General features: G+C 39.2%; 1 protein-coding gene across 1 annotated transcript in view; it reads left to right on the forward strand.

Moving 5' to 3' along the window:
• The window catches only part of DLG2 (discs large MAGUK scaffold protein 2), a 2,066,337-nt gene that overhangs the window by 847,807 nt on the left and 1,196,578 nt on the right, over positions 1-21,952 (forward strand). Inside the window, 1 exon segment of the mRNA XM_053708663.1 lies at positions 7,799-7,849. Within this exon segment, the coding sequence (XP_053564638.1) occupies positions 7,799-7,849 (51 nt within the window).

Below are 21,952 nucleotides of genomic sequence, written 5' to 3' on the forward strand. Positions count from 1 at the left end.
ATTGAACAACAACCATGTTCTCAATGAACCCAAAAACTCATTAATATCAAAGCTGAATATTTTTGGAAGTAGTTTTTAGTTTGTTTTTAGTTTTAGCTATTTTAGGGGGATATCTGTGTGTGCAGGTTACTATTACTGTGCATAATTATTAGGCAACTTAACAAAAAACAAATATATACCCATTTCAATTATTTATTTTTACCAGTGAAACCAATATAACATCTCAACATTCACAAATATACATTTCTGACATTCAAAAACAAAACAAAAACAAATTAGTGACCAATATAGCCACCTTTCTTTGCAAGGACACTCAAAAGCCTGCCATCCCTGGATTCTGGCAGTGTTTTGATCTGTTCACCATCAACATTGCGTGCAGCAGCAACCACAGCCTCCCAGACACTGTTCAGAGAGGTGTACTGTTTTCCCTCCTTGTAAATCTCACATTTGATGATGGACCACAGGTTCTCAATGGGGTTCAGATCAGGTGAACAAGGAGGCCATGTCATTAGATTTTCTTCTTTTATACCCTTTCTTGCCAGCCACGCTGTGGAGTACTTGGACGCGTGTGAGGGAGCATTGTCCTGCATGAAAATCATATTTTTCTTGAAGGATGCAGACTTCTTCCTGTACCACTGCTTGAAGAAGGTGTCTTCCAGAAACTGGCAGTAGGACTGGGAGTTGAGTTTGACTCCATTCTCAACCCGAAAAGGCCCCACAAGCTCATCTTTGATGATACCATCCCAAACCAGTACTCCACCTCTACCTTGCTGGCGTCTGAGTCGGACTGGAGCTCTCTGCCCTTTACCAATCCAGCCACGGGCCCATCCATCTGGCCCATCAAGACTCACTCTCATTTCATCAGTCCATAAAACCTTAGAAAAATCAGTCTTGAGATATTTCTTGGCCCAGTCTTGACGTTTCAGCTTGTGTGTCTTGTTCAGTGGTGGTCGTCTTTCAGCCTTTCTTACCTTGGCCATGTCTCTGAGTATTGCACACCTTGTGCTTTTGGGCACTCCAGTGATGTTGCAGCTCTGAAATATGGCCAAACTGGTGGCAAGTGGCATCTTGGCAGCTGCACGCTTGACTTTTCTCAGTTCATGGGCAGTTATTTTGCGCCTTGGTTTTTCCACACGCTTCTTGCGACCCTGTTGACTATTTTGAATGAAACGCTTGATTGTTCGATGATCACGCTTCAGAAGCTTTGCAATTTTAAGAGTGCTGCATCCCTCTGCAAGATATCTCACTATTTTTGACTTTTCTGAGCCTGTCAAGTCCTTCTTTTGACCCATTTTGCCAAAGGAAAGGAAGTTGCCTAATAATTATGCACACCTGATATAGGGTGTTGATGTCATTAGACCACACCCCTTCTCATTACAGAGATGCACATCACCTTATATGCTTAATTGGTAGTAGGCTTTCGAGCCTATACAGCTTGGAGTAAGACAACATGCATAAAGAGGATGATGTGGTCAAAATACTCATTTGCCTAATAATTCTGCACTCCCTGTATATATATATTATTATAACCCTGGGGAAGTCTCCCTATGGATGATGGGGGAAACCAGACATGGACTCCTTGCCCAGTGTGCTTAGAGGAATGTGGCTGCACCTCACTGACGAGGCCCATAGGAGGCCGAAACGATCGTCTGGGGTTGTCATGTTCCTTGTTCAGAGGAGAATTGCCTGGTATTTCGGGGCTGGACTGACCTTACTTGGCGGGATCAGACTGATATACTTCAGGAAAGTTTTCTTCTGTGAAAAGCACACTGGTCTAAAAGAAGCTGCCTCCGGGTGGTAAATCGCCATAGAACAAGCCACTGAGCTGTTGTTCGTTCCTGGTAGAGCGCTTCTCTCTTTGTATGCAAATTATTATAACCCTGGGGAAGTCTCCCTATGGGTGATGGGGGAAACCAGACGTGGACTCCTTGCCCAGTGTGCTTAGAGGAATGTGGCTGCACCTCACTGACGAGGCCCATAGGAGGCCGAAACGATCGTCTGGGGTTGTCATGTTCCTTGTTCAGAGGAGAATTGCCTGGTATTTCGGGGCTGGACTGACCTTACTTGGCGGGATCAGACTGATATACTTCAGGAAAGTTTTCTTCTGTGAAAAGCACACTGGTCTAAAAGAAGCTGCCTCCGGGTGGTAAATCGCCATAGAACAAGCCACTGAGCTGTTGTTCGTTCCTGGTAGAGCGCTTCTCTCTTTGTATGCAAATTATTATAACCCTGGGGAAGTCTCCCTATGGGTGATGGGGGAAACCAGACGTGGACTCCTTGCCCAGTGTGCTTAGAGGAATGTGGCTGCACCTCACTGACAAGGCCCATAGGAGGCCGAAACGATCGTCTGGGGTTGTCATGTTCCTTGTTCAGAGGAGAATTGCCTGGTATTTCGGGGCTGGACTGACCTTACTTGGCGGGATCAGACTGATATACTTCAGGAAAGTTTTCTTCTGTGAAAAGCACACTGGTCTAAAAGAAGCTGCCTCCGGGTGGTAAATCGCCATAGAACAAGCCACTGAGCTGTTGTTCGTTCCTGGTAGAGCGCTTCTCTCTTTGTATGCAAATTATTATAACCCTGGGGAAGTCTCCCTATGGGTGATGGGGGAAACCAGACGTGGACTCCTTGCCCAGTGTGCTTAGAGGAATGTGGCTGCACCTCACTGACGAGGCCCATAGGAGGCCGAAACGATCGTCTGGGGTTGTCATGTTCCTTGTTCAGAGGAGAATTGCCTGGTATTTCGGGGCTGGACTGACCTTACTTGGCGGGATCAGACTGATATACTTCAGGAAAGTTTTCTTCTGTGAAAAGCACACTGGTCTAAAAGAAGCTGCCTTCGGGTGGTAAATCGCCATAGAACAAGCCACTGAGCTGTTGTTCGTTCCTGGTAGAGCGCTTCTCTCTTTGTATGCAAATTATTATAACCCTGGGGAAGTCTCCCTATGGGTGATGGGGGAAACCAGACGTGGACTCCTTGCCCAGTGTGCTTAGAGGAATGTGGCTGCACCTCACTGACGAGGCCCATAGGAGGCCGAAACGATCGTCTGGGGTTGTCATGTTCCTTGTTCAGAGGAGAATTGCCTGGTATTTCGGGGCTGGACTGACCTTACTTGGCGGGATCAGACTGATATACTTCAGGAAAGTTTTCTTCTGTGAAAAGCACACTGGTCTAAAAGAAGCTGCCGCCGGGTGGTAAATCGCCATAGAACAAGCCACTGAGCTGTTGTTCGTTCCTGGTAGAGCGCTTCTCTCTTTGTATGCAAATTATATATATATATATATATATCCTACAGTATATATGTATATATATATATATATATATTCTTCTAAGTGAAGAACAAGGCTATATAAACACTTTTTAGCACACCTTCGGGTTATCACTCACCCCATAAAAGTCTATAGAGAGAGGAAGTTAGTGCGGCTGTGCTATCCAATCTCCACTTTAAACTTGCTATGTTAGCGCAAGAACAGGAGCGCTATTGATTTAACTTGAGCAGCGCTAATATTTTTGCACTCCACTTGTAATCAAGCCCTAAACGTTTAACGCTTTTTAAACATTTATTTAAATAATAAGCATCTACATTAATTTACATAACTCACACATTGTTTAGTGTGGTCCCGCTATCCAATGAAAGTAAAGGGGGCTAAAAAGACGCAGTCTCTGGTAATTCTGTTTTACCATTTATTTAAAATACTGCATTGTGCGCTATTCTGAGTACAGACCAGTGATATTCATAGAGCACCATGTGCTATCAATAGTGCTCCACTTTTTTTCTATGCCTTAATGGGATATGGGGTATGTTAGGTTCTGTTAATATCTTTATTAAATATGTGCACAGACCATTTGTCATGAAAAAAATGTTTAATTTCTTTCAAGATTAGTTCCTGCAATAATTTGGTGAACTGGAAATTCATACAACATTATTTGTTTATTAATAGAAATGTATTAAACTCCTTATTTCCTATGGGGAACATATTCAAGGCAGTAGACGAGGGGATGGGCAGAGATTTGAAATTAAAATTAAAGTAGTAGCTTGGGCTACTGCTGCAAGCCGACAGCAGCAAAAAAAGAAACATATTTTTATATGTGTTTTATATGGGGCCAATCATGTCCAAGATCAAAAGTGAAGCTTATGTGCTTGTTAGCTTCTGAAACCTTTCCTTTAAAAAAACCTTTTCTGCCTTTAATGTAACAATTTTAACAGTATGAACAAAGGAGACACTTTCCATTTCTATTATGTAGCGGAAGCATCTGCTGCTGTGATAAAAGCGATTACTGTTCAGTGGCATACGCACATAGGCTACATGGGACTAGAGAATGAGGATTCAAAGACTGTGCCTGCACAAAGATCTGGTGGTGTGAATTGCATCAGTGAGAATTAAAAGGGGCATTAACCCCTTCTTGCATGATTCAGATAGTGAGGCCCATTTATCAAGCTCCGAATGGAGCTTGAGGGTTCTTGTTTCTTCAGACTCGCCAGAAACGCAAGTTATGGAGCAACGGTCTAAAGACCGCTGCTCCATAACCTGTCCGCCTGCTCTGCTGAGGCAGACAGAGATCGCCACAATTCAACCCGATTGAGTATGATCGGGTTGATTGACCCCCCTGCTGGCGAGTCTGCAGGAGGCGGCGTTGCAGCAGCAGCTCACAAGAGCTGCAGGTGCAATGCTGAATATGGAGAGCGTATTGCTCTCCGCATTCAGCGATGTCTGTTGGACCTGATCCGTACTGTCGAATCAGGTCTGACAGACCTTTGATAAATAGGCCTCAGAGAATACAATTTTAAACAACATTCAAAGGTACTTATATTATCTAATTTTCTTCATTCTTTAAACATAGAAACATAGAAATAACGGTAGATAAGAACCAATAAGGTATCCTTTGTTGAAGATACAGCAATGCACATGGGTCAGCCAATCACATGAGCCATCTATTTACAGCCACCAATCAGCAGCTACTGGGCCTATCTACATATGCTTTTCAGCAAAGGATATCAAGAGAATGAAGCAAATGTGATAATAGTCAAAAAATGGAAAGTTGTTTAAAATTGCACACTTTCTAAATCATAAAAGAAAAAGAATTGGGTTTGATGTCCCTTTAATTTGTGTAATTCACATCAATGTTGACTCCAAAAGAAGGTGAACAGACCCTCACAGGATATGTGTGTATGCTTAAGAAAAACAGTAAGAACTGTTTTACTATAAGCATTTATTCTTTTTTTTTTTTTATTTACTTTTTATTTGAGGTTTGAAATAAGGCATACAGAAAACATAGGACAATAAAACACAGTATTGCTAAAATACATAAATCTCATGGTTTCAAGTATACAATATATATTTCTAAAACAGAAGTCCACAAATATAGTGAATAATTCAAATGCCTAATGGTCAGCTACCCTCCGTGATGACATAAGAGGTCACTCATGGGCCTCATCACTGCAAATTCTAAGAGAAGGAGGTTGTTCTCACTAATGGAGACCACTCTTGGCTCTCAACTGATAGACCTCATTTTTTAGTAAGCATTCTAAAGTAATCTGCTATAGACACAACAGCTATAGATAATATTAATAAACTAAGGTAATTTGAGAAAATTTGGTGCCAGCTAGGTAAAATAATACCATGTACTGTAATATAGATTTTTCGTGCTGACCTCCTTAAAGAAAGGGACAATCTCAGGGCTTTTTATAAAACAATTAAACATGAGCAAGACAGGCATAGATATGACTTATATAAACAACCTTAGTTCAAGCCTAGAATCATTTCACATGGGTTACCAAGTATAAAAGCTGGTTATACAATTATGCGCGTAGTGCATCACCCCGTCCGTGGGCCATGCAACACCGCACCACAAGTTTATAGTAGCAATAAAATAGGCATTTAGTAAACACATACCTTGAGGTTAGTTTAGGCTGAGAGAAGTAATATAGAGCACAGTACCTACTTCAGCGAATCTACATGTAAAACTGTTATTTGTTAACTGCTAAGAAAAAATAAGAATAATAGTAATAATAGAAAGAAGAAAAAAAAATACCGCCTGTGAGATAATAATATAAGACTTCCCTATTCTGCTAAGGCTGAATGAAACTGGAAAGAACAAGTGCAATTGTGGATTTAATGTAGAAGTGTGCATCTAAATTGGGTTTTGTAAGAAAGTCTCAATAGCAGTAGAAAAAGGCTCTGAGGAAAGCTATACCCCCATTTGCCAAAGTACAACCACGGGAAGAGGCAATACCTTATATGCAATTAAAAGTGGAACAGCATAAATTCAAACAGTACTACGCAGCATTAACACTAAGAACAAGAACAGAGACATTTTTGCAAACAGATCTGGGTGAATGTAAGCACACTATTTAACATAATTCTGGATGAACCTGGATGAACACCCCAGCTCAACCAACTCCAGTGCGAGTTCCTTTTACATAGTCATTTTGACAGATTACTTGCCAGGTAGCCCACCGTCCGAACCCTTCACAGGCAATAGTGGTAGGACAGTGTCCCTGCAGCTGAGTAACGATCCGATGTAACAGCCGCACAGCGGCGTGACAGGGTTTGTTCCAAACTTGTAAAGTCACTACAGGTCTCCCAGGTTGAATATATGTACCTCTACGATCTCGGGGTGATCGCTCTGTAGAGGCTCTCGCAGTCGCCAAGGGGTACTGTAAACTTGGCCATACATCTTCCCGGACCTGGAACGAGCGCTCAGCAGGGGCTCTCTCATGAGTGTGTTCCTTAGCAAATAGAGGGATTGATTGTACCACTGCTATGTCAGGTTTGCTAATCCCTTCACAGGCTGCGTCTCTGATGGCTCTGTCAATTTTCACTTCAGTGAACATCCTGTCACCCGTTGCCGGTCCCTTGATAGCTAATGCCTTATCCTCTTCGACTGGAGTAGGTATGAAGCACCGGGGCCCCAAGGTGCTACCGTTTAGGCATATCTCCAAGGCAGGCTTAGTTGGTATGGTTTGGTGGGGTATTTCGGGATCTCCAGTTTTAAATGCTGCAGTTAGCGTTCCTCTAGAGCAGCATGGTGACCTGATAGAAGATTGCTCAGCGCGTTTAAAAAGGTAGTGGCCCCTTTCATGTCCATGTTGGTATTCAATAAAAGTCGACAAGTCAGCACATTGAATAGAATGGTGTGAACGTACTCTCACTTTCAACTAACGACAGGAGCTGGAGGGCATCCCGCCGGGGGGTTATTACGAGTGGTTGATGTTGTAGGCCACAACTTTAAATTAGCTCCGGGCTCTGAAGCCAATAGCAGTCCCGACTAAAATGGTCTCAGTAGATAGGTTTTCTTTTGTGTCATTTAAATATGCCAATCTCCGCATTAGATGCTTCTTATGAAAGGTGATATCTGGTAGATAATGTGGGAAAGCTGAAGCAGCTTACAGAAGAGCGACCAGTCATGGCCTCCGCCCGGAAGTTCCCCCTATAAGCATTTATTCTAATAGAAGTATATTGCAAAATGTTTTTATTTCAAATTCACTCAGACACATTTAAATGTTCACTTTTCTATCCCTTTAATTTTTTTCTGTTTTTGACAATGAAACTGAGCAGCAAAGGAGACAGTATTTTTTAATTTTGTATCTAAGAAACCTTTAGTGCTCCTGTAAATTATCTCATAAACAAAAATCATGTTTGCTTTCATCTCAATATTGTTTTTTCCCTTTATAAAATATTCCTCCTGTTTCAGTATTTATTCTTGACTTTACCAAATGAAAAGAAATTAACCTTGTTACATTTCTTGATTGCGTTGGAACATTGTTTTGATAAATATTTTGCTTCTGTTCTTTCTAGATCAATGGAACAGAAATTGAATATGAATTTGAAGAGATTACTTTGGAACGGGTAAGCGCTGAACAGTTTTAATTAGTAAAGAGAACATAAATACATAAATAAACATTGGTATCACTTGTTTGCGGTTGAATGCTACACTGAATATTGTATTTACAATTGTCTAGGGGTTTTGTTCAAATAGAGGGTAAAAACATGAATATAATTTATTATCCTCTTGGATGAATCATTTTAAAATAGTATTTAAATACTTTAAACTTTGTATGGTAGATAATATAATACATTAGTTTAATAACTGAAAACATTATGGGGCATATTTAAGAAGGTGCAAGCGGACATGATCCGATATTGCGAATCATGTCTGCCGCACATCGATAAATGTCCACAGCATACGCTGTCCGCATTTATCATTGCACCAGCAGTTCTTGTGAACTGCTGGTGCAATGCCGCCCCCTGCAGATTCGCTAGCAGGGGGTGTCAATCAACCCGATCGTATTGGATCGGGTTGATTTTTGGCGATGTCTGTCCGCCACCTCAGAGCAGGCAGACAGGTTATGGAGCAGCGGTCTTTAGACCTCTGCTTCATAACTTGTGTTTCTGGCGAGCCTAAAGGCTCGCAAGAAACACGGGGCATCAAGCTCCATACGGAGTTTAATAAACAGGCCCCTTAATGTCTTATTATAATAGAAAAGTATACATTTACAGTATCATTTTAAAGAGACACTAAAACCATTTTTTTTCCTTTCATGATTCAGCTAGAGCATGCAATTTTAAACAACTTTCTAATTTACTCCTATTATTAAATTGTCTTCGTATTCTAGCTATCTTTATTTGAAAAATGTAAGCTTAAGTGCCAACCAACAATCAGGAAGCGCTACCCAGGTGCTAAACCAAAAATGGGCAGGCTGCTAACCTTGCATTTTTGCTTTTTCAAATAAATATAGCAAAGAGAACGAAGACAAATTGATAATAGGAGTAAATAAGAAAGTTGCTTAAAATTGCATGATCTATCTGAATCATGAAAGAAAAAATTTGGGTTAAGTGTCCCTTTAACTAAGATTTTTATTGTAGAAAAATAATATCAAATTTGAAGTTTTATTTCTCTGAATATGCCAGTTTCTTACAAACAGATATGGAGGTATGGTTAGGAATTTCTACATAAACTCTGGGAAGAATGTCATCTCACAGTTGTGTTTTGTTGTTTCAAAACTGATGAGGTTGTCTTGCTTTTATTTTATTTTACTTTTTCAAAGTTTTGTTTTGTGCATAAATATAGTGGACTGTGGACAAGGTGGATTTTTTTCTGGATTAAAGGGACATGAAACCTAAATGTTTTCTTTCTCGAGTCAGATAGAACATGTTATTTTAAACAAGGTAAAAAAAGGGGGGGATGAGAGCAGCGCTAACAGCTGAGAAAGTGAATTATGTTTAAAAATAAATGGTACTGGAAAAAAAAGTGTGTTTCACACTGTTGATATAATAGTGGATAGATATAATAGCAATGTGGGTAAAAATATATATCCAGAGACTGAGAGACCAGCGAGTCATTCAAAGCACACGTAATAAAAGTTCAAATTCTTTATTGATAACACAGGATACAAGAAAAGTTTAAAAATAAGATGCAGCAGGGAGTGAGCTGTCTAATGCCTTTTGGCCATCAGGCCTTATTCATAGACATATATAAATACTAAAAAAAGGCTATTAATATGTTCAAGAAATCACAATTTATTTTTAAATAAATACAAATAAAAAGCCTCTATCGTGCATGTAAAGTAGTTGTATTATTTATTTATAAATGTACCAAACAGGTAGCGCTAACAGAGGAACAGTAGGAGAGTAATCTCTGTCTGATATAATAAAATGAATTAGATAGCAGAGTAAGCTGTTCAATCGCTATTGTATCACAGTTCAGCAGAGTTATTTGTACGTTAATAGCAAGCAGATAGTATTGTATCTCTTCAAAGGTATGCTTGTCGTATACTGAACACAAATTTTTATTAGAGTTCCATGTATAGTAGTACACAATCGTCTTACCAGACTAGGGGGTTTCTCTACTGATTAGGGGAGGTGAGTGTTCAGCCTGGCTTTTTGGCATTCGTGAGCTGGTGTAGCCATTATTATTACCCACGTGCTCCTCAGTGGCCTCGCAGTTAACCGGTGACATCAGGCGTGGGAATTTTCGTTTTTTTTTTTTTTTTAAAAGTGCTAAATATAATTCGATCTTGATAAAGGCTCAGAGGAGAGCCGAAACACGTAGAAGTGACTCCAAACCTTTGTGGATTACAAATATCTATCAACCAGATCAATTCTATTTATCACTTTTTCAAAAAAAATTGAAATTCACACGCCTGATGTCATCGGTTACCTGATAGGCCACTGAGGGGCACATGAGTAATAATAATGGCTACACCAGCTCACGAACGCCGAAAAGCCAGGCGGAACGCTCACCTCCCCTAATCAGTAGAGAAACCCCTTAGAAGTCCGGTAAGGCGATTGTGTACTTCTATACATGAAACTCTAATAAAACTTTGTGTTCAGTATACGAAAAGCATACCTTTAAAGAGATACAATACTATCTGCTTGCTATTAATGTACAAACAACTCTGCTGAACTGTTATACAATAGCGATTGAACAGTTTACTCTGCTATCTACTTGACTTTCTATATAAGACAGAGATTACTCTACTACTGTTCCTCTGTTAGCGCTACCTGTTTGGTACATTTATGGGGAATATTTGATTTCACCTATTATCGAATGTATCAATTTTACTCTGAGAATGGGCTATTAGATTAGGTGTAATTAGTTTAAAGATCTGTAATTTGTTTTTTATTTTCTGTAATTTAGTGGGGGGGGGGTTTTGTACTTTAGCTAATTTAATTTAATTTATTTAATTGTGTTTTATTTAGTTAATTTATTTAATTGTAGTGTAGTGTTAGGTGTTAGTGTAACTTAGGTTAGGTTTTATTTTACAGGTACTTTTGTATTTATTTTAGCTAGGTAGTTATTAAATAGTTAATAACTATTTAATAACTATTCTACCTAGTTAAAATAAATACACACTTGCCTGTAAAATAAAAATAAACCCTAAGCTAGCTACAATGTAACTATTAGTTATATTGTATCTAGCTTAGGGTTTATTTTACAGGTAAGTATTTAGTTTTAAATAGGAATTATTTAGGTAATAATATTAATTTTTATTTATATTTATTGTAATTATATTTAATTTAGGGGATGTTTGGGTTAGACTTAGGTTTACGGGTTAATATATTTAGTATTGTGGCGGCAACGTTGGGGGCGGCAGATTAGGGGTTAATAAATGTAGGTAGGTGGCGGCGATGTTAGGGATGGCAGATTAAGGGTTAATAATATTTAACTAATGTTTGCAAGGCGGGAGTGTGGCGGTTTAGGGGTTAATATGTTTATTATAGTGGCGGCGATGTAGATTAGGGGTTAAAAAATATAATGTAGGTGGCGACGATGTCGGGGGCGGCAGATTGGGGGGATTGGGGGTTAATAAGTGTAAGATTAGGGGTGTTTAGACTCGGTGTTCGTGTTAGGGTGTTAGGTGTAAACATAAATTTTATTTCCCCATAGGAATCAATAGGGCTTCGTTACTAAGCTTTACGCTGCTTTTTTGCAGGTGTTAGACTTTTTCTCAGCCGGCACTCCGCGTTGATTCCTATGGGAAAATTGTGCACGAGCACGTACGACCAGCTCACCACTGACTTAAGCAGCGCTGGTATTGAAGTACGGTAAGGAACGCAATTTTGCTCAACGCTCACTTCTTGCCTTTTAACGCTGGGTTAACAAAAACCCGTAATACCAGCGATGCAGGTAAGTGAGCGGTGAGAAAAAACTGCTTGTTAGCACCGCACAGCTTCTAACGCAAAACTCGTAATCTGGCCGTTAATCTTTTCCTCAAAGGAGGAAGGTGAATAATTAAGGTGCTCTTGATTCTTTGTTAAGAGGGGTCCTCTGTCTGATCTGGGATCCATTTTCTCCCTCAGAGCAGCTACTGAGAGACAGAGGGGAGATTGGAGAGTTGGGCAGTGACACAATTACTCCCAGTGAAGGAGTTAGTCACAAGCCTGCCACAGGTGTTGTAGGGGCAGGTTACTACGCCTCCTCCTTTTAGGTCCTTGATATACTCCTTATATAGATCCCCTGCTGTAATATGCTTAGCACTGGAGGGACGCCATCTTGGATGACATCACTTAAAGGAACCTTCATTCGTTGGTAGTCATCGGAAGGAAGAGGATGTTCCCCGCCAGAGGTCTTGAAGATGGAGCCGCTCTTCGTCGGATGGATGAAGATAGAAGATGCCGCTTGGATGAAGATGTCTGCCAGTCCGGATGTCCTCTTCTGCCTGGATAGGATGAAGACTTCTGCTGCTCCGGATGTCCTCTTTTGGTCGATCGGTGCCCGGCTGGGTGAACACGACTCAAGGTAGGGAGATCTTCAGGGGGGTAGTGTTAGGTTTATTTAAGGGGGGTTTGGGTTAGAGTAGGGGTATGTGGGTGGTGGGTTGTAATGTTGGAGGGTGGTATTGTGTTTTTTTTTACAGGCAAAAGAGCTGATTTCTTTGGGGCATGCCCCGCAAAAAGCCCTTTTAAGGGCTGGTAATAGAGCTGTTAACTTTTTTAATTTAGATTAGGGTAGGGAATTTTTTTTATTTTGGGGGGCTTTGTTATTTTATTAGGGGGCTTAGAGTAGGTGTAATTAGCTTAAAATTATTGTAATCTTTTTTTTATTTTTTGTAATTTAGTGTTTGTTTTTTTTTGGTAATTTAGTTTAGTTTATTTAATTGTAGGTAATTGTAGGTACTTGTAGTTAATTAATTTAATTTATTTATTGATAGTGTAGTGTTAGGTTTAATTGTAACTTAGGTTAGGATTTATTTTACAGGTAATTTGATGATTATTTTAACTAGGTAGCTATTAAATAGTTATTAACTATTTAATAGCTATTGTACCTAGTTAAAATAAATACAAAGTTGCCTGTAAAATAAATAAAAACCCTAAAATAGATACAATATAATTATTCGTAATATTGTAGCTATATTAGGGTTTATTTTACAGGTAAGTATTTAGCTTTAAATAGAAATACTTTAGTTAATAAGAGTTAATTTATTTTGTTAGATTAAAATTATATTTAATTTAGGGGGGTGTTAGGGTTAGGGTTAGACTTAGCTTTAGGGGTTAATAAATTTATTAGAGTAGCGGCGAGGTCCGGTCGGCAAATTAGGGGTTAGTACTTGAAGTTAGGTGGCGGCGATGTTAGGGAGGGCATATTAGGGGTTAATACAATTTATTATAGGGTTTGCGAGGCGGGAGTGCGGCGGTTTAGGGTTAATTCATTTATTAGAGTAGCGGCGAGGTCCGGTCAGCAGAAAAGGGGTTAATAAGTGTAGGTAAGGTAGCGGCGACGTTGGGGGGGCAGATTAGTGGTTAATAAATATAATATAGGTGTCGGCGGTGTTAGGGGCAGCAGATTAGGGGTTCATAGGGATAATGTAGGTTGCGGCGGTGTCCGGAGCGGCAGATTAAGGGTTAATAATATACAGCAGGTGTCAGCGATAGTGGGGGCGGCAGATTAGGGGTTAATAAGTGTAAGGTTAGGGGTGTTTAGACTCAGGGTACATGTTAGGGTGTTAGGTGCAGACTTAGAAACTGTTTCCCCATAGGAAACAATGGGGCTGCGTTAGGAGCTGAACGCTGCTTTTTTGCAGGTGTTAGGTTTTTTTTCAGCCCAAACTGCCCCATTGTTTCCTATGGGGGAATCGTGCATGAGCACGTTTTAGCTGCTTACCGCTACCGTAAGCAACGCTGGTATTGAGGGTTGAAGTGGCGGTACATTAGGCTCAATGCACCCTTTTTGGAGCCTAACACAGCCCTTCAGACAACTCTAAATACCAGCGTTGTCTTAAGAGTGCGTTGGGAAAAAAAGCGGCGTTAGCTACACGGGTCTTTACCCGACAAAACTCTAAATCTAGCCGTTAGTTTTGAGTTTTATGTAACAGTTTTGTTGCGTAAAACTCATAACTACTGGTCTCAGATGGCGGTATGGATCTTGTCGTTATAGGGTGTAACACAAGCTTTTTAGCCTCACCGCAAAACTCAAAATGGCAGCGCTATTTTGAGTGCGGGACTGATGTGGCGTTACAGGCTAAAAGGCTTGCGTTACAGCTATACCGACAAGACTCGTAATGGCTGTGTTGCTGTTTTCAGCGTTAAAACACAAACTCACAGCTCATAATCTACCTAAAAGATAGCAGCATCTTTTTTTTTTAAAAAAAAAAATGACTACACTAGGCAGTAATTTGGGGCTAAAGTTGGTGGGAGTGGGGTGAAAAGTGCCTTTACATTGTGGTCTATGGGAACTGTGTGTTCCCTGTAAATATATATATATATACAGTATATATGTAGTTATGTATATGCTTATATACATATATATTTATGCTAATATACGTAATTATGTGTTAATATGTTTATATACACATATAAACACATACATTTATATGTAAATGATCATATATATATATTTAAAATTGCTGCCATTGCTGCTTAACCTCTTTGCTGCGCTGAAGTTCTGATATCGTCTCCCATAGGAGCCTATGGAAGCAATGCAAACATGAACAGAATATTATTATTATCAGTTATTTGTAGAGCGCCAACAGATTCCACAGCGCTAAATATGTTATAAGTATTGGTAAATAGATATTCCTATATATATATATATATATATATAGCGCTGTGGAAGCTGTTGGCGCTCTACAAATAACCGATAATAATAATAATATATATATATATATATATATCTGTATATATCTATACCTTTATAATTTATGGTGTAAAAATATATTGTACCAAAAAAACATCAGATATATGTAGAAATATTTATTTATGAATAAATAGAACATATTCCGTTATGTTAAGAACATTAGAATATAAAATATTCATATTTTCATTTCGAGTTAGCGCAATTGCGAAAATGCAATCGTGTTTTCTCGATAGTCCGGTCCACTTTTTTCTCCATTGACTTTGGGGAATATATTCAATATTATCGCGATATTCGATGTTCAGATTTTTGCGATAGTGGGGTTACCGCTTGTGCAAAATACTTTTTTTTTAAACTTATAATATAAGCGCAACCCAACTAGTGCAAAAAAACTTAACTCTGAGTTTTCGTGATCGCAAAAACGAAATATACCGCACCACTTGTAATCTAGCCCTTATTAAAGCTTTTACATGTTTTCATTTACTTGACAACAATGGGCTCCAATGCACTTCTATATATATATATATATATATATATATATATATAATTATGTGTTTATATGCTTATATATATATAAATAAAAAGAGAGAAGCACTCAACCTGGAAACGAACAATAGCATAATAGCTTGTTCTATGGCTAGTTACCACCCAAGAAGCAGCCTCTTTTTGCTCAACATATGCCTTTCACAGAGAAGAACTTTCCTGAAGCATATCAGTCTTATCCTGACTTCACAGTACAGTCCAGCCCCGAAATACCAGACAATCCCTCTCTGAACGAGAGAAACAGCAAAACCCCAGACGTATGTTTTAGCCTATTGTGGGCCTCGTCATTAAGGTGCAGCCATATCCCTCTAGGCACACTGAGCAACGGGTGCACGTCTAGATTCCCGCCTCATACTTAGGGAGACTTCCCTAAGTGTCATAATTTGCATAAATAAAAAGAGAGAAGCACTCAACCTGGGAACGAATAATAGCATAATAGCTTGTTCTATGGCTAGTTACCACCCAAGAAGCAGCCTCTTTTTGCTCAACATGTGCCTTTTACATAGAAGAACTTTCCTGAAGCATATCAGTCTGATCCTGACTTCACAGTACAGTCCAGCCCCAAAATACCAGGCAATCCCTCTCTGAACAAGAGAAATAGCAAAACCCCACATGCATGTCTTAGCCTATTGTGGGCCTCGTCAGTTAGGTGCAGCCAACGGCTGCACCTCACTGACGAGGCCCACAATAGGCTAACTGGGCCGGGGGCGGACTGGGCCAGGGGGCAGAGGGGCAATTTCCCCCCCTGCCAGCCATATCCCTCTAGGCACACTGAGCAACGTGTCCATGTCTGGATTCCCACATCACACTTAGGGAGACTTCCCTAAGTGTCATAATTTGCATAAATAAAAAGAGAGACGCACTCAACCTGGGAGAGAACAATGGCATGCTAGCTTGTTCTATGGCTAGTCTATGGCTAAGGATCAGATAAGATATATAATTACTTTCAGACTCAATATTCTAACACCTCACATCTGCCTTCTAAAGGTGAAGTAGTTTCTGATGATCAGGAGTCAGTTGCTGATCAAGATACATAATCCTTCTCTCTTATTTTTAAGCTGGAACATCTTTGCACTCTACTAAAGGAGATTTTATTTACTGTAGAAGTACAGAACTCTTAGCCTTCTGAGGAAATATACATCAAACACTTGGATTTCCTTTTTAAACCTTCTGTTAAAGAGCCAGAGTTTAATTTTCATTTTTCAGAGACGATTACTGAGATATTTATCAAATAACAGCCTAAGCCTGAGCATCCTTTTAATCCATCCTCAGCATTAAAAATTATTTTTCCCTTTCCAGCTTCTTGCATAAAGCTTTGGGAAATTATTTCTAAGATGGATGGTCCAATCTCAACTTTAAAAGATGTACTATCCTCTAGATAAACACCCTGTGTCTTTTCACAGAAGACTTTTTTTTAAGAGGGTTATATGTTGAAACCAGCTATCAGTATAGCAGTGTCCTCTACTTTTTGGAATTACAGTCCTTCTGATCAGTTTTCAGAAGATTCTTTTGATGAAGATTTTCAAAGCCATTTCATTCTTCTAAGGTTGACAAATGCTTTTAATCTGTGATGCTAGTGTTGACATAATTAGAATGTATGACAAAAATATGAGCTTATCAGTTTTGACCACAAGAGTCTTATAGCTCAAGTTTTGGTCAGCTGGTGTGGTTTCAGGTCTATACCTTTATCTCTTCCTTTTCACAAAATAATTTTGTTTGGGCCTGGTCTAGTCACCATAATGCCTGCTGTGAGTAGAGGTAAATTAGTTTTTCTCCCTTAGGGAAAGAAGTCTATGTGGAGGAACAGAGCTACTATTCACTTTTGTTCCTTTTGTCAATCTAGAATCCAAAGGTCTTCTTCCTCTTAACAGAAAAATAAATTCTTACAGATCTTTCTGGAAATGCACTCCCAATCAATACAATGTCAATCAATCAAAAAAGATTAAGATATTAAGTAGCTCCATACCTAGATGATATCTTGGTACATGTTCCATTTTTTTCTTCATCAGAATCTCATGCAAAGAGTTGTCTTTCTCCTCAGACCATGGTCATTTTTCTCATAAGTCATTATAGACTCAAAATCTATGAGTCTTTAACAGACCAAAGGGGAACAAGGTGACATTTAACATGTGCAAGACTACAGTAAATCTGCCAGCCCACAGTAGCCCTATGAATAGAAAGGTTATGTCTGATGTTTGCAGTATCAGATGCTATTCCATTGGCTCAGTTTCTCTTATGACCTCCTCATCTTGGCATGCTATCAATGGTGCAAGGACTACACTCAATTTTATTAAAGGATACTTTGGGATTCTAAAGCAAAGCAGACTCTAGCCTGGTAGACAGTTATCCAGTCCATTTTTCAGCTATCAACTTTTGTCCATCTAAATTGGACAATATCATCAGACGCAAGTCTCTCAGCTTGAGGTGCAGTATGGGGGTCCAGGAAAGGAGGTGAGGTTTCACATAAATATCTCAGATCTGCTGTCTTCAGGGCTCTCCTGTGCTAACTTCTACTAAATGTAGAGGCATCTTATTTTTCAATAGAAACCAACAAAACAGGAAGGCGCTAAAAATACAAATTCTTAGTTAAATTGTTTAGTAGGCAATTAACAGAAATCAATAAAAAATCTTTTGTTAAAAAGTAAAATCAAGCAAATACCACATTAATAGAAAAAACAAATGCCAAAATTAGCAGGAAATTACTTGTAAATATATGTCCACTTAAGTGTGCTGCAGCAGACAATTGTGATCAGCAAAATCGATATCCACCCAATAGCAAGAAATACCTCAAGTAGAAATATAGACTGTCACCAGGTGGCATGGGTATACATGGTAAAGAATGATTTGTGTGAGTTACCTTCTGTATTCAGTTGCCTCCGTAATGTAGGTACGATTATAATGATCACCGTCTACTGCGTCTGTATCAGACAGTTAGCCTGGGTCACGTGACTGCTTATGTCATTCTTACTCTATCGGTCATACACTTTCATCGGGGTTTCCCTTCTTTAATTCCTAGGTACTTCTTTGATGCTCTGCTGTCGCTCGCACAAACTCCCTGCACTTAGTGTAAAGCTACACACAGGTATTAGGGCTTAAGCTTGCAGTAATAAAAAGTGCACTTTCACAAAAATGGGATCGCTTTAATTCATGCCTTGTACTAGTAATTAATTCTCAAAAGACTGTCATCTATCACTAAAACGCCGTCAAAGTTTTTCACCCTTGTTCAGGGCTTTTTCAAGAATAGTGCAAATGGTGGTAATGTCCTTTAATTAGACCAAACTCACCTATTATTGGTTAATTCATTCAATTCAAACTGAAATTTTAAGGTGGTATTTGCAATTCATTACAGAATTAATGTTATTAAGGAATTCTATAGTCTCATAAATGTTTTTTTAAGGTGGTATTTGTTCCTAGTACAAAAGTAATGCACTTCGAAATGTAATACTTTATATACTCACAAACAAAATTCATCACAACCTTACTATTCCTTAAAAACCTTACATAAAACTTTAGTTTAACAATTTTCATAATTCATGGTCCATAGCTCAAAACCCTTAGGCCTAGATTTGGAGTTTTGTCGGTAAGGACCCGCGTAGCTAACGCCGGCTTTTTTCTGGCCGCACCATAAAAATAACTCTGGTATTGAGAGTCCACATAAAGGCCAATCGGATTGAACTTGATTCTGATTGGCTGATTCCATCAGCCAATCAGAATATTCCTACCTTAATTCCGATTGGCTGATAGAATCCTATCAGCCAATCGGAATTCGAGGGACGCCATTTTGGATGACGTAATTTAAAGGAACCGTCATTCGTCGTTCAGTCGTCGGCCAGGATGAATGTTCCGCGTCAGAGGTCTTCAGGATCCTGCCGCTCCGCTCCGGATGGATGACCATAGAAGATCCCGCTTGGATGAAGACTTCAATCGGATGGAAGACCTCTTCTGCCCCGCTTGGATGAAGACTTCAGCCGGATCATGGACCTCTTCAGCTCCCGCTTGGATGATGACTTCAGCCGGATCATGGACCTCTTCAGCCCCCCGCTTGGGCTTGGATCAGGACATCGGAGGAGCTCTTCTGGACCGATCGGTGAACCTGGCAGGGTGAAGACAAGGTAGGAAGATCTTCAGGGGCTTAGTGTTAGGTTTATTTAAGGGGGGTTTGGGTTAGATTAGGGGTATGTGGGTGGTGGGTTGTAATGTTGGGGGGGGGTATTGTATGTTTTTTTTTACAGGCAAAAGAGCTGAACTTCTTGGTGCATGCCCCGCAAAGGGCCCTGTTCAGGGCTGGTAAGGTAAAAGAGCTTTGAACTTTAGTAATTTAGAATAGGGTAGGGCATTTTTTTATTTTGGGGGGCTTTGTTATTTTATTAGGGGGCTTAGAGTAGGTGTAATAAGTTTAAAATTGTTGTAATATTTTTCTTATGTTTGTAAATATTTTTTTATTTTTTGTAACTTAGTTCTTTTTTATTTTTTGTACTTTAGATAGTTTATTTCATTGTAGTTATTTGTAGGTATTGTATTTAATGTATTTATTGATAGTGTAGTGTTAGGTTTAATTGTAGATAATTATAGGTATTTCATTTAATTAATTTATTGATAGTGTAGTGGTAGGTTTAATTGTAACTTAGGTTAGGATTTATTTTAATTATTTGTAATTATTTTAACTATTTTAGCTATTAAATAGTTCTTAACTATTAAATAGCTATTGTACCTGGTTAAAATAAATACAAAGTTACCTGTAAAATAAATATTAATCCTAAAATAGCTACAATATAATTATAATTTATATTGTAGCTATATTAGGATTTATTTTACAGGTAAGTATTTAGCTTTAAATAGGAATAATTTATTTAATTAGAGTTAATTAATTTCGTTAGATTAAAATTATATTTAATTTAGGGGGGTGTTAGTGTTAGGGTTAGACTTAGCTTTAGGGGTTAATACATTTATTAGAATAGCGGTGAGCTCCGGTCGGCAGATTAGGGGTTAATAATTGAAGTTAGGTGTCGGCGATGTTAGGGAGGGCAGATTAGGGGTTAATACTATTTATTATAGGGTTAGTGAGGCGGATTAGGGGTTAATAACTTTATTATAGTAGCGGTGCGGTCCACTCGGCAGATTAGGGGTTAATAAGTGTAGGCAGGTGGAGGCGACGTTGAGGGGGGCAGATTAGGGGTTAATATATATAATATAGGGGTCGGCGGTGTTAGGAGCAGCAGATTAGGGGTACATAAGTATAATGTAGGTGGCGGCGCTTTGCGGTCGGCAGATTAGGGGTTAATTATTGTAGGTAGCTGGCTGCGACGTTGTGGGGGGCAGGTTAGGGGTTAATAAATATAATATAGGGGCCGGCGGTGTAAGGGGCAGCAGATTAGGGGTACATAAGTATAACGTAGGTGGCGGTCGGCAGATTAGGGGTTAAAAAAATTTAATTGAGTGGCGGCGATGTGGGGGGACCTCGGTTTAGGGGTACATAGGTAGTTTATGGGTGTTAGTGTACTTTAGAGTACAGTAGTTAAGAGCTTTATGAACCGGCGTTAGCCCAGAAAGCTCTTAACTACTGACTTTTTTCCTGCGTATGGAGTTTTGTCGTTAGATGTCTAACGCTCACTTCAGACACGACTCTAAATACCGGAGTTAGAAAAATCCCATTGAAAAGATAGGATACGCAATTGATGTAAGGGGATCTGCGGTATGGAAAAGTCGCGGCTGAAAAGTGAGCGTTAGACCCTATTTTGAGTGACTCCAAATACCGGAGGTAGCCTAAAACCAGCGTTAGGAGCCTCTAACGCTGGTTTTCACGGCTAATGCCAAACTCCAAATCTAGGCCTTTGAGCATGGATTACAAACGTATTCATTCAGATGGATCCTTCAAACAATTCTTAAAAAACACAAGGCTCCAAGGGGGAAAGTGATATACTGGTTATGTACAAGTGGAGAATATTAGATTAACAAGACAAAAAAATGGAGAAATCAAGTTCTGAATTCAGACCCTTTGGATATAGTGTGTCCATTCTATATATGAGCTTTGCTTCTTTAATTTGCAGCTTCCTTTCAAAGTCCCCTCCTCTCAAATGTGGGGTCACTTTACTTCTATCCCAATATTTCATGTTACTCATTTTGTTGTTATGTTTCTCCCTGAAGTGTTTTTATAGATGGGTATTGAGATCTCCCTTCTAAATATTACATAAGTGTTCCCGTATTCGGTCTCTCAGGCTTCTCGTAGTTTCACCCAAATATAACAGATTATAATTGCATTATATGGAATGTACTACCCCTTTCTGTGTACATCTAATAATGACTTTAATCACATACTCTTCCCCTGTATTTGGTATCATAAGTGACTTATTTTGTGTACTATACATACAAGTCTTACATATGTGACATGGATAGAAACCAGTGAGTATCTGTCCCTCTAGGTCCCTTATCTTTTAGCCTAATCTTAGTGTTGCTCTTGAGTTCACTGGGAGCCAGAAGACAATCTTAGGGTCTGTTGTTATTTTATCACCAATAGCAGGATATGCTTTTATTAAGTGCCAGCGCTTCTTTATAAAAAAAATAATCACTTTCCATGGTCATTAATATAATTAGTGATGAAAGGGACATCTAAGACAACTTACCTTTCTTCTTTTTCTCTCTATACTCTAGAAGCGACTCTCTCCTCATTCCCCTAGCTCTTTTAACTGTCCTCTCAATATTCTGAGGGTTATAACCTCTCTCAATAAACCATTCTACCAGTACAGCAACCTGTCTCTTAAAATCCTCAATTCTGAAACAGTTATTCTTTATTCACAAACTTTGTCCCACTGGAATTGTTTCCTTCCATCTTTTGAGAT

This window comes from Bombina bombina, chromosome 3 (genome assembly GCF_027579735.1).
Source record: "Bombina bombina isolate aBomBom1 chromosome 3, aBomBom1.pri, whole genome shotgun sequence".
Classification (NCBI taxonomy): domain Eukaryota; kingdom Metazoa; phylum Chordata; class Amphibia; order Anura; family Bombinatoridae; genus Bombina; species Bombina bombina.